Source organism: Amia ocellicauda, chromosome 12 (assembly GCF_036373705.1).
Source record: "Amia ocellicauda isolate fAmiCal2 chromosome 12, fAmiCal2.hap1, whole genome shotgun sequence".
In the NCBI taxonomy this organism is placed as follows: Eukaryota; Metazoa; Chordata; class Actinopteri; order Amiiformes; family Amiidae; genus Amia; species Amia ocellicauda.
In genome coordinates, this window is record NC_089861.1 from 20,165,505 (window position 1) to 20,178,629 (window position 13,125).

Consider the following 13,125-nt stretch of genomic DNA (forward strand, 5'->3'; position numbering starts at 1 on the left):
TCAGTGGTCATAAAGTTATGGCTGATCGGTGTACATATGCACAGTCACCTACAAAATTACTGGCGCCATTGATAAAGATGAGAATAAAGGCTGTATAAAATAAGCACATGTAATATGTAGAAAGCAATTGTCCACAGCTTTTATTAAAAACATGCTTTGTTTATAATTAAATTCCGAAGCCATGTTGTTGCACCCGTGTGGATACAATCAGTGGTAAAGTCAAAGATTTGATGTAAAGTGGGGACTGTCATACCAGAACTAGGAATTCCAAAGCAGACCAGCCCACCCTGCTCACTGATTGGGTTAGGAAGAACCATCACTCAAACACAGTGGACCAGTGGAGAGCCATGACATATGCCTCCCTTTAAGCCTCGCCCTCACGACAAAAACAGCACCAAAACTCATAAATAAAAAAAAAAAGAAATTAAAGCAAAGAAACTGGTAGCGAAAGCGAGGCTCGCAGCATCGCAACCAAAGACAGGGACGCCAGTGCTCTTGCTTTAACATTATTTCCTTTCAATTTTTAATTTTTGCTTTTGACGTAATTATTTTTGTTTACAATTCTATACATTTTGTTTTCAATTGTTTAAATTTTTGATCTAAATATAATTTTTTTCTCAACTTTATTTTTTTGTTTACAATATTTTTAATTTTTTTTTGTTACTTATGGTGCCAATTTGAGTCCATGGAAAACTCTGAAGGCGTGCATCACATTGGTTGTGCTTGTACCAGGAGTGACGGTGATTGGGGGTTGTCCTCCCCCAAGCTTTAGGTCTGAAACGCTGATACAGGCAACAGTTCTCATGACTTATTTTACATACATCAATAAAATAGCATTTGGCAATACTATAAAAAGTAAAAGGTAAATGACAAATAAGTAATCATAACTAATTTCTGTGTCCTAGTTTGTAAAAGATAAGTGATGATTAGGCCTACTTATTTCTGTTTCCTGGTTCTCAAAAAATAAGGAATGGTTACTTATTTCTGTTTCCTGGTTCTCAAAAAATAAGGAATGGTTACTTATTTCTGTTTCCTGGTTCTCAAAAAATAAGGAATGGTTACTTATTTGTTTCCTGGTTCTCAAAAAATAAGGAATGGTTACCTTGTAACACAAATGACCCCACTACATAAATGGTTCTGTGGCCAATTGTATCAAATTTAGGGCCAGTTTCATGGACAGGGTATAATTTAAGCCATGAATAGGCATTAATCTAGAATAGTTAATCATGGTTTAAAAAGTGGCTTTCTGAAACACAGCTTAATTGTGGATTAGTTACTTCTTGACTATGGAGTCCTTGACTATGTCAGTCCTGATTAATATGTGTGCCCACAAGGCTCAAGCCAACAGCTGCTCATAAAACCAGGAATGGATTACAAAACATATTCCATCGTGTGGAATGGGAGCAGGAGAGACAGACAAAACAATAGAACAAGAGAAGAGAACGCACTCTAAACATTTCAGGGGGTATGAAAAAACTCTATTAAAGCAAATAGTGGCAAACCAGCCCATAATAGAAAACAAACAGCACAATTTGATTATTGAATCTTAGAAGAAAAATACATGGACAGACATCTGCAATTAATTCAGTGCGGATGAATGCACCACAACACAACCTATTCAACAACTTCAGGTAAGAACCTTCTTCATTTGAATTATTTTAGTGTGTGTGACGTTGCTTGTGTTACATGACATCTATCTCTCCTGAAAGGTCCTGTGAAAGAATTGGCCTGAAAAAGGCTAATGAAAAAGACAGAAGAGAGAGGGTTAAGACCAGCACTGGACCACCAGAGCAGTTACAAAATGACTTGTAAGGTGACCTACTGAATGGTATTATAGAGGAGTAGCAACCTATCAAATGAATCCCAGATAATGACCATCTGAACCTGTCAGATGAGAGACTGAGCTCACTGGGCATGTATTCTGCACTGTGCTTGGATTTTCTTTTACTGGTGGACCATTTTGAAATGCCCATATTCCTTTATCTTGTTGTTGACACTTTTCTAGAGGTGCCTAATCCACATCTACTGAGGCAAGGCAGGGAGTTGGTGCTACTTCTGGGCAGCAGAAGAAAAACAAGAAACTGACCATGCATGAAAAGTTGGCCTTTGAATTTCCAGATTACAAGCTGTCATATCTAAAGGAGGAACATGAAATTAAAAAAAGAAGTCATGCAACAAAACAGACAGAGGTGCTGCTTCCAGTCAGTACTGGCTTTGGTTCACAATACATAAATCTCTGAAATGTATAATACAGTGGGAACATAAATGCACTATTTTAATGTGTAAACATATTTTCTTAATCTTGTATTTAATAAACTTTGATACAAAAGACAATCCACAGACCAAACAAGCAGAAAAAAACAAAAATAAAAATGTCAAATGTGTATTTAAGTATCTAAATCTGATTTAATCAAAATCATTCAATGGGTTGGTCCTGTGAAGAAGTTCAATATCTGGCCTTTCTAGCACCTGTTAGGCTTCATTGAGTGTTAAGTGTTAAACTGAAGTTAAACCTGTCTCCTTGGAGGTTTAATTTAAACCTTAATTTAGTCCTAGAGTAGCTCTAATCCTCCCTCTTGCAATCGGCTTTGTTTAATCCAGAACAGGCTAAACCTACAACTATCTTAAGATAAGTCTGTGCAAGTCGCTTGGAGTTAAGACAGCTCAAAAGGTGGTTAACTAATAAAAGGACCCTTATGAGGAATGAGCAGCTTGTGAGAGTTTGGCAGACAGACTCGGTTGAGGGATACCATCATTTGGGAAAAGACACCATTAGGCGAAAGAAAATAGACAAAAACATTTTATAAATTTAGAAATACATTTCTCAATTCAGATCTTGATCATCATTAAGGATCAGTCAGATTTTAATTATATTTAATAGAATTATTAAATTGCAAAATATACCTAAGCACTATTGATGTTATCAGCAGTAGTTATTTAATAATAGTATGGAGTGCACAGTATACATACACTGCTGAGAGGTGAATACAATACAGGAAACATACTTTGATGGTATATTAATTAAGTGACTGAGTGCAAGTTATATGTACTGTAGTGTCCAGTCATTCAATGGTCTGTATTGCATTAACCCCCAATTAATACATTTACTGCAGAATACATGTATAAACTGTAGTGTTCAGTCAGACAGTTGGTGTATCTGTACTGTACTGAATTAACCCTGTTGTTCTCAGTGCAGGGTCCGGGCTGCAGTGTTCACCCTGTACAGTACCACCCTGTATCCACCACTCTTAGGGCACTTAGATGCATCAGAGTTCAGTTGCTCAGCCCTTGACAGAGATGGACGGTAGGGCCAGAGTGATCTTCCTGGTAGTCCAGAAAGCGATGCCTTTGCTGTAGTAGGCGCTCTCGTTCACAAAGACAGGGTACAGGGTCTGCTGCCCCTGGAAAATAATGGGGTCTCCACCATCAAAGGGCTGAAAAATAGGGTCTCCTGGATTGAGGGGCTCAAAATCCCTGTCCTATGAAAAGAAAGAGGGTAAGAATCAAGGCAAGGGGGAGGGGTTACAGTGAAGTACAATAGATACAAATACAGTACATTAACACTACATAGAGAGAGGCTTAGTACAGTGCAGTATAGAATCCGTGTGACTGGACACTGTAGTACCTTCAGACAAGGGCTGCAAAAAACGACTTGATAAATCGATTAATCTCTCGATTACTACTTCGATTAAATCGGATAAAAATAATTCCAGAATTAAATGCAAGTTGCTAATCTCTTTTGATAAATAATGAAAAATAAAGTGTAGCGTTATGTTGGGTGTATTTGGATAAGAGCATTTGGGCTCTGAGCTGAAGCACTGATCTAAAGAAAACCTCTCCCCCCCAAAGTTATCAGATTTCCTTAGCTCATCAGCTTGGAACTGGTTTGCATCAAAGTGACAGTTTTGGGGAGGATGGCACCAAGAAGAGGCCAAATAGTTTGGAATTCTGCTATGAGATGTCTGGAGAAAGGGGCCTGTCGGTGATAAAAACTCTTTGAAGTGGATGAGAGCCGAAATCCCGACACAGAGCTACGAACCCGGGCCAACCGGCATTTCCAAAAGATGGCATGGATTGACATCAGTCATAAATCAAGCCCCCCTCCAATAGGACACTGGGGGCTGAAACCGAAATCCAATCTCAAGAACTCAGGAACCAATCACCTATTGATCTGACAGACTATAAGGAACAGCGGACAGTCAGTCTCTCTCTCTCTCACCTGAACCAGAAACTCGCTGCCACAGCTCAACCTGTAGCTCTGTTGCCAGAACCGGAACCAGAAACCAACCAAGTCTTTGCCGGCAACAGAAGAGTTAAACTGGGAGAAGGAGATTGAGCCGTACGAAGAATTCTTTTAAAGGACTGTAAAGTTCTTTATTTAATAAAGACTGCGCTGCCCGCCAGTGCCCACCTGATCGGCCGTCCAATACTGGACCGTGGAGGTAGATTTTTTTTTCCTGAAATAAAAGACGATACGAGTATGCATAGTAGCACAATATTTAAATTTACATGCACACTAGATAATGCATACAATCACAACTTGTGTGTTAAGAAAAAAACACGTGTTCATATTCACTTCCCCACCTCGCACAGTGACTGTGATTCGATCTGATTGCATGTGTTAAAAATGACATCAGACAATTAAACATGAGAGGAAGACGTGGACTGGTGGAAAAGCTCATCATCTGCGTGTCTAACCATGAATAACTATACAAAAGAGCAAATAAATACAGGCCGACAAAATATGACAAGTTATTGCAGAGGAGCCGGGCAGGAAAGGTACCGACTGTCTGATGTAGCTAGAACTCTACAAAGTGGTTAAGCACAGATCAACAACAACACATTAAAAGTAAAATATTATTTGAATAGTAAAATAGTATTTTAAATAAATAGTTTAACGTTGAAACCTGCACTCTGCTTTTGTGTCTTTATGGTGAGGTGTAGTTTATGTGCGATATTTTTAACATTTCGTAAAAATTATGTAAAAGATCCATTATTTCTTCAGCAGCCCCGTTGCGAACTCAAAACGAAACTTAAACGTTTTCCATTAGTTTTTTCGTTTACGATATATATTTATATTTTGAATTCAATATTTACGGCACTAATTTGATCATACAGTCCGAGCCTTCTGCAGCACTGCGCCACGGCTCTGCAACGCACTTCCAGAGGCTGTGAGAAGCGCCGCTATGCATGCTAGTTTAAAGAAATGGCTAAAAAAATTACCCTAAAAACATTTTAAGGATCTCTGTTAATTGCTTGCTACCCTGCTTGTTTTCTTGCTTACTTTGTCTTTTTACTGTCTTGCTTGAGTGTAGCGTGCGGGTATAAGACTGTTATACATAAAATGTATAATATGAAAATTAATAATATAATGTAGTTGAGGAGGTAAAGAAACGTATAGCTTGAATGACACATACCAGTTCAAGAAACGGAAAGGCTGCACTTACTGTGGTTTTAACGGATCCAAAGTGTAGTAACGATAATAATAATACTACGAAGTGCCATGTCGTTGACGGACACCTTTTCGGATGTCAGACTATAAATGCCGTGTCGGATCCAGTGCCACTGCCTGTACCAGCTGAGCTCTTCTTCCCTGTCCTCACGGCTCCAGTGTTTTCTCTTCAGTGCTCATGCATCATTGCCGCGCTCCCGCGCCCTGCGAGTTCAGCTCTGCTCATTGTGCAGCAAACTGTCTTCTGTGCAGTGTTCAGAGTACAGTGCTCCATACTTTAGAAGACTGTCACGGCTTTCCACTGGTGTAGCTGCAGCCGGCCCCGTCTTTAGGGTTTTTTTGTTTTTTTTTGTAGCTGCGCCCGGTAGACCCAACTAATCGACGATGAAATTCGTTGCCAATGATTTTTAATAATCAATGTAATCCATATAATCGATTAGTTGTTGCAGACCTACTTCAGACTATACTAAAAGGCACAAAAATGGGCTTTTACATTGAAGTTTATGATCTCTGTACATATTACAGTATATGGACAGTGCCAAGAGGGACTAACATGATGACACGAAGATCGAGACAGAAAGCAACTAACATGGGGGGAGAGAGAGAGCAGAACCCCTCCTCCCCCAAAATAACAGACTAGCATGGGGACAGAGAAAGACTAACATGGCATGAGAGAGAGGAGAAAAACAGGGACTAATACAAAAAGAGAGGTGCCAGGTTGACCCAGACCTGCAGCTCGGAGTGAATGCAGGCAGTGATATGTCCCTCAGAGTCCCGTGGGTAATCGATCTTCTCATGCACTTCAAAACACTCAACCTCAGCAGCTTGGAACTCTGTGCCTGCGAAGAGAGAGACAAAAGGGTTAATACAGTACAGACACTGACTGGACACTACAGTACATTAACACTGCACTGAGAGAGAGAGGGTTAATACAGTACAGACACACTGACTGACTGGACACTACAGTACATTAACACTGCACTGAGAGAGAGAGGGTTAATACAGTACAGACACACTGACTGACTGGACACTACAGTACATTAACACTGCACTGAGAGAGAGAGGGTTAATACAGTACAGCACAGACACACTGACTGGACACTACAGTACATTAACACTGCACTGAGAGAGAGAGGGTTAATACAGTACAGACACACTGACTGACTGGACACTACAGTACATTAACACTGCACTGAGAGAGAGAGGGTTAATACAGCACAGACACACTGACTGACTGGACACTACAGTACATTAACACTGCACTGATAGAGAGGGTTAATACAGTACAGACACTGACTGGACACTACAGTACATTAACACTGCACTGAGAGAGAAGATAAGGAGTGTTAATGCACAATCTTACCCGTGTTGAAAAGCTCAATCCAGTCTAGAAGGTTCTGTAGATGAGTCAGGGTTTTATTGTAAATATCAGCTCTGATCACACCTGGAGACTGTGGCCCCATCTCAATCGCTGTCAAACAAAGTTAAAACCATTTCAAATTAGTGTCAATTTAAAACCAGATGGGAAAACAAAACCTCAAATGCAACATAGGATTGGTCATATCCTATAGTGTTACAGTGGTTTCTTACACGGTAAACATACAGTGTATGTAGATATTCACTGTCATGTGATATAAGGCTGCAACTAACGATTATTTTTTCAATTGATTCATCTATTTATTTATTTTTTGAAAAATCTATGGATATTTTCTGATTAGTCGATTAATCCTTTGGTTAACTCACAAATAAATAATAACCGTAACTTCTTCCATTAATCTTTCAATGTTTTATTCAAACATTCTCATAAAAACACTTAATTGTTTTATGTTGGGATTTTTTTTTATTTGTAAAGTGCCAAGAATTAAAAGGCATCCATCAAATGTCCCTAAATCCAAAATAAATTCAGCCCAATCTAGTGTAACAATATACACTCACCTAAAGGATTATTAGGAACACCTGTTCAATTTCTCAATAATGCAATTATCTAACCAACCAATCACATGGCAGTTGCTTCAATACATTTAGGGGTGTGGTCCTGGTCAACACAATCTCCTGAACTCCAAACTGAATGTCTGAATGGGAAAGAAAGGTGATTTAAGCTATTTTGAGCGTGGCATGGTTGTTGGTGCCAGACGGGCCGGTCTGAGTATTTCACAATCTGCTCAGTTACTGGGATTTTCACGCACAACCATTTCTAGGGTTTACAAAGAATGGTGTGAAAAGGGAAAAACATCCAGTATGCGGCAGTCCTGTGGGCGAAAATGCCTTGTTGATGCTAGAGGTCAGAGGAGAATGGGCTGACTGATTCAAGCTGATAGAAGAGCAACTTTGACTGAAATAACCACTCGTTACAACCGAGGTATGCAGCAAAGCATTTGTGAAGCCACAACACGTACAACCTTGAGGCGGATGGGCTACAACAGCAGAAGACCCCACCGGGTACCACTCATCTCCACTACAAATAGGAAAAAGAGGCTACAATTTGCACAAGCTCACCAAAATTGGACAGTTGAAAACTGGAAAAATGTTGCCTGGTCTGATGAGTCTCGATTTCTGTTGAGACATTCAGATGGTAGAGTCAGAATTTGGCGTAAACAGAATGAGAACATGGATCCATCATGCCTTGTTACCACTGTGCAGGCTGGTGGTGGTGGTGTAATGGTGTGGGGGATGTTTTCTTGGCACACTTTAGGCCCCTTAGTGCCAATTGGGCATCGTTTAAATGCCACGGCCTACCTGAGCATTGTTTCTGACCATGTCCATCCCTTTATGACCACCATGTACCCATCCTCTGATGGCTACTTCCAGCAGGATAATGCACCATGTCACAAAGGTCGAATCATTTCAAATTGGTTTCTTGAACATGACAATGAGTTCACTGTACTAAACTGGCCCCCACAGTCACCAGATCTCAACCCAATAGAGCATCTTTGGGATGTGGTGGAACGGGAGCTTCGTGCCCTGGATGTGCATCCCACAAATCTCCATCAACTGCAAGATGCTATCCTATCAATATGGGCCAACATTTCTAAAGAATGCTTTCAGCACCTTGTTGAATCAATGCCACGTAGAAGTAAGGCAGTTCTGAAGGCGAAAGGGGGTCAAACACAGTATTAGTATGGTGTTCCTAATAATCCTTTAGGTGAGTGTATATTTTAGGGCATGTATTAGTAAATGAAATGTCGATCAGTTCAAAAGAGGTTGATAATCTAACAAAAAAAACCTGATTCAACAATGATCTCAATATTGAATTTTTCTCAATACTAAAGGGTCAACAGGAAGAGTTCAGTCAGCATTACAGTCGAGGAATGTAAGCATGTATACATGCTCTGCAGTCACGCTTGCTCTTTTCTTAGTCACAATGTTCCCTGCAGCTGAGAAAAGGTGTTAAGATGGGGTTGATGTTGCAGGGACAGACAAGTATGACTTTGCCAGGATGGCCAAGCTAGGAAACCTTGCTTCATTTGCCTTTCACCATTTGAGTGGATTCTCATCCTTTGGGATAGGCAGTTCTCCAAAGTATATCATTCCTCACCATTTCACTGTTTGTATCATCATCTTGAACATGGTTGTCTTCCTCACTGTTGCTGTGCTCATCTGAATCTGATGTTATGTTAACAGTATGTTTTCATTTACATCCATACAATCGTAGGCGCACCATAGATATCGAGTTTCATATTGTGTAAACTGCGATGTGTTAATGCGACACTGCCCCCTATGGACACGTCACTCTTACGTGCAAGTATGTTGGCAGACAGCTGTGCGACCGTCTGCGCACGACGCCCGGATGTACACAGAGACTTAAGTCTTAAGAAAACTTTTCCAAGTGCAACAATAAAATATTTGCTATTTAGTATTATTGTTATTATTGTAATCAGAGATATGTGCTAGTGTATATGCATTTTAAAAGGCACAACTTGACTCCCTTAAGTTATTACTCTTACTACAGATTTGTAATTGCAAACGACACTTTTTGCCGTATTATTTTTAATTACTTAGCAGACGCCCTTAACCAGGGCAAGTTACAGTTGAAACAAAATACACACGTTTCACTGGATAGGATCCTTGGATCACACTGAATGTGATCAGTTTTTGTTTTATCCAGATCATTAACTGCTTAATTGAACCAATTATGGATCTTAAATTAGGTAAAATGTCCCCATGTTCAAGATATCCATTGATTGGTAATTTAGAGCCCTGGAAAACCTGCAAGATTACAGCTCTCCAGGAACAGGGTTGGCCACCCCTGGTCTAGTCAGTCTATCCAGATTATCTCATGCTCTCTTTACTCACTCAAGAAATGCTTTCCGATAGTCATGAGGGTGAAGGCGGGAGCGTTCCTCTTCATTACCAGGATATGACAGGGCTGCTTTGATACAGACTGAGCAAGAGGGGGGGTGGGAGGTAGAGAGAGAGGTAATACAGCACAGACACACTGACTGACTGGACACTACAGTACATTAACACTGCACTGAGAGAGAGAGGGTTAATACAGTACAGACACACTGACTGACTGGACACTACAGTACATTAACACTGCACTGAGAGAGAGAGGGTTAATACAGTACAGACACACTGACTGACTGGACACTACAGTACATTAACACTGCACTGAGAGAGAGAGGGTTAATACAGTACAGACACACTGACTGACTGGACACTACAGTACATTAACACTGCACTGAGAGAGAGAGGGTTAATACAGTACAGCACAGACACACTGACTGGACACTACAGTACATTAATACTGCACATGGAAAGAACGAGTGTCCAATCCCTCCATGTCTAGAATGTAAAACTGTAAAAACTAAAATCTGCTCGCTTTGGTTTCATCAATCCAGTGTAATTGGCTCCAGATCCATGCTGTATTAAACCCCAATTGAGTTTCTGACTGCTTCAATGGGAAAATACTACACTACAGATGTAGGCTTTGACCACAGTGTAAAAACAGCATTGTTAAGTCTCTTTGCGGTTCCTAATACTTCTATACACCCCAGGCCCTGTTCAACTAGAACTTTGTAGGTTACGGTAGAGATTTTGCACCAGTTGTACGTCAGCCCCACAGACTGGCCTAGTTGAACACTAGTATTAGTACCTGTAGGTATCTGGCAGCTTGCAGTGACAGGAAATCAGTGGGCAAGCCCGCAATCAGGCAGCTCTGCGTGTTGGCGCTGGTGTTGTGAAGATCACAGATGAAGTCCACAGCGTGCTCCGATCCCCTTGGTCCGAAGGTCCGGTTCAGCTCTAGAGCTCTCTGTACCTCATAGGGACTGTCCACCGACTCACACTGACTGAGAGGAGAGAGATAGCACAATACATCCGTAACTGTGTGAACACTATTGTGCATTAAAACTGACTCGAGTACAGTACAGACACCCTGACATGACTGGACACTACAGTACATTAACACTGCACTGATAGATAATAAGGCACACACACACACAAGGACATGGGGTACCCGAGTATCTCTGCAGAAAAGCAGCGGTTGAGGTCTGTGTCGATCTGCCGCACCCCTCTCTCGGTGGCCCTTGGATTAGATATCACAGTCTGGGTGGTGAAGGAAGGTCTTTGAAGACACTCTGAGGACTTGTGTTTGACCACACACACACCCCCCAGCTCGTTGCCATGGGTTCCCCCAGAAACTAGCACCCTGCCCAGAGGGGGGAAACGCTGCAGCTCTCCTGTCATCCCTGTGTGGAGGGGAGGGAAGAGATGAGATTTAAGATTTGAACAAAACAGGACTGCACAACAAACAAGGGGAAAAGTCAGAGGGTACGTGCTAAAGGGATACATAGAGGAAAGGGACAGCACCTGAGGAAGGAATTGCAAGAATGAACAGAAGACAAAGGAAAAAAATATGTAGGGAAAGGAGACTGAATACAAATGAAGAAAGCAAAGCATAACGAGGACAAATTGAGGGTGACTGTAATAACGATTAAAATAAGCAAAATTAGAGCAAGAAAGAAAAGGAAAGCAAGGGAAATGAATACAGGAGTATAGATGAATACAAGAAAGCATGCCTCTTGGTATCCTTATTTTCCCAGTAAATTCCTTTTCAGATGAAGACTGTGGTGCCGCTTTAGTTAACAACCCACTCCAAGACACACTTGTGGCATGGGAAAACCTAGTTTGGCTGTCTATTCTCAGTCCCACAAAAAGCTGCCCAGCATGAGACTAGTGTAGGTTTAAAGGGGATCCTTACTAATATCCAAAAGGACCTAAAAGGTTTCTGGGGACTTTATTTTAATGAATAAAAAGCCAGCCTCGCATTCCAATGCAAGACACTACATTGAGGCATGGGGGACATCAGTTTGGGCATGAAACCAGTGTTTGAATTGAAGGGGGGCTAGAGGGGGTCCAGGACTGAAGACAAAATAATGCTAGACAGTTCGACACTAATCTTTAATTCAATGTCAGCCTATTTGCATGGTGTCGGTTTGCGCTCTGCAAATAAATGTTTTACCAACTTTTTTTGTTATTGTGGCCTAAACCATATTTTCCTTATTTTATCACTGTGAGATCTAGGAATATTAAAAACAAATTTACAAAAAATATAAATTATTGCCAAAGATTCAGGAAATGTAAAATTACACTGTATTGCATAAGAAACGCAGCTGTGGTGTCTTTGCATGTTTGTTCAGCTAGGTCTAGTAGAGGCTAGAAAATGCATTGAAAATGCAGAGGCTGGTGAAGGGGTGATGTTGGAACTGTTATTTTAAAGAGATTTAAGATATTAACGTATTTAGGCCCATAGTCTTTTCTTGAAGGATAATGTCATTATGAACATTAAAGCTTGCATTATTATTAAATGTTATTAAAGATGGCAATGGCTGTATTCGAAACTGCATACTACACGTACTACATACCAACATTTAAACATTACGGAGATGTTGGTACGTATAGTATGCGGTTTCATACAGCCATTGTCTGTGCAGCACTGCGTCCTCGTAATTACGTCAGCTCTACATTAGGATAATCGATTCCTAGCTACAGTTATGTTGAAAACTTTCGTTTTTTGTTACCTTTTTAAAACGAGACGAATCCTTCAAAACATGCGAAATAGTTGCGTCTTGGATTAAACAGACGAATTAAATCAGTGTCTTTAACCCGCGTCTATGTGCCGCATGGGCTCACCTGCATCAGGATCTGAGAACATATTTATTAAGCGACAATAAGAGTTCCACTTCCGGGGTCTCAGAGCAGCTGACAGCGCTGTGCGTGTCAAAATAAAAGTCCTGTCAGGCTGCCCATGGGGTTTAACCAAAAACAGAGCCTTGTGCACCCTGGGAACGCGGGTCAAATGCAATGTCCTAACACCTGTCATGGGAGGCGACTAGCTCCTTAATTGTCATTTATGTTTTCGTGTATTATTCATTTTCTTCTGTCTACTGCTTATTGGGATTTGATTTGTACTTACGTTGTTAATGGCTTTCTGCTGTTGCTTTATGGTGTGTGTCTCATGGTCGATTTCACGTGTGAAATGTGTAAAGTAATCGCATGGGTTTATTTTGAGCAAATCACTCACTGAACACACCCGCACTAATCGGGTGACGCCCTACGACAAGGACCCTGAGCTGGGAAGAATCGCCTTGCGGTGAAGCTAATAACCTAAAGAAGGAAACAGAAGTGATCACTGGTATAGTTTATTGAGAGACCTATCCATTTGATATACA

At 40.8% G+C, this 13,125-nt stretch overlaps 1 protein-coding gene across 1 annotated transcript; it reads right to left on the minus strand.

Moving 5' to 3' along the window:
* Positions 1 to 2,291: 2,291 nt before the first annotated feature.
* LOC136764544 (N-acyl-aromatic-L-amino acid amidohydrolase (carboxylate-forming)) lies at positions 2,292 to 12,677 on the minus strand. Its single transcript, XM_066718707.1, has 7 exons — positions 12,587 to 12,677; positions 10,911 to 11,142; positions 10,548 to 10,743; positions 9,746 to 9,833; positions 6,816 to 6,923; positions 6,182 to 6,291; positions 2,292 to 3,479 (listed from the first exon to the last, which is right to left on the minus strand). Exons 1-7 carry the CDS (start codon positions 12,606 to 12,608, stop codon positions 3,282 to 3,284), a joined length of 954 nt encoding a protein of 317 aa, XP_066574804.1. The 5' UTR covers positions 12,609 to 12,677; the 3' UTR covers positions 2,292 to 3,281.
* Positions 12,678 to 13,125: the final 448 nt, after the last annotated feature.

Coding starts and splice junctions, on each gene's coding strand:
- LOC136764544 (XM_066718707.1), bottom strand. CDS start 12,608: ATGTTCTCAGATCCTGATGCAG. Junction 6,924..9,745: donor TATCGGAAAGCATTTCTTGA/GTGAGTAAAGAG, acceptor TTTGTTTGACAG/CGATTGAGATGGGGCCACAG. Junction 6,292..6,815: donor GATTGAGCTTTTCAACACGG/GTAAGATTGTGC, acceptor CTCTCTTCGCAG/GCACAGAGTTCCAAGCTGCT.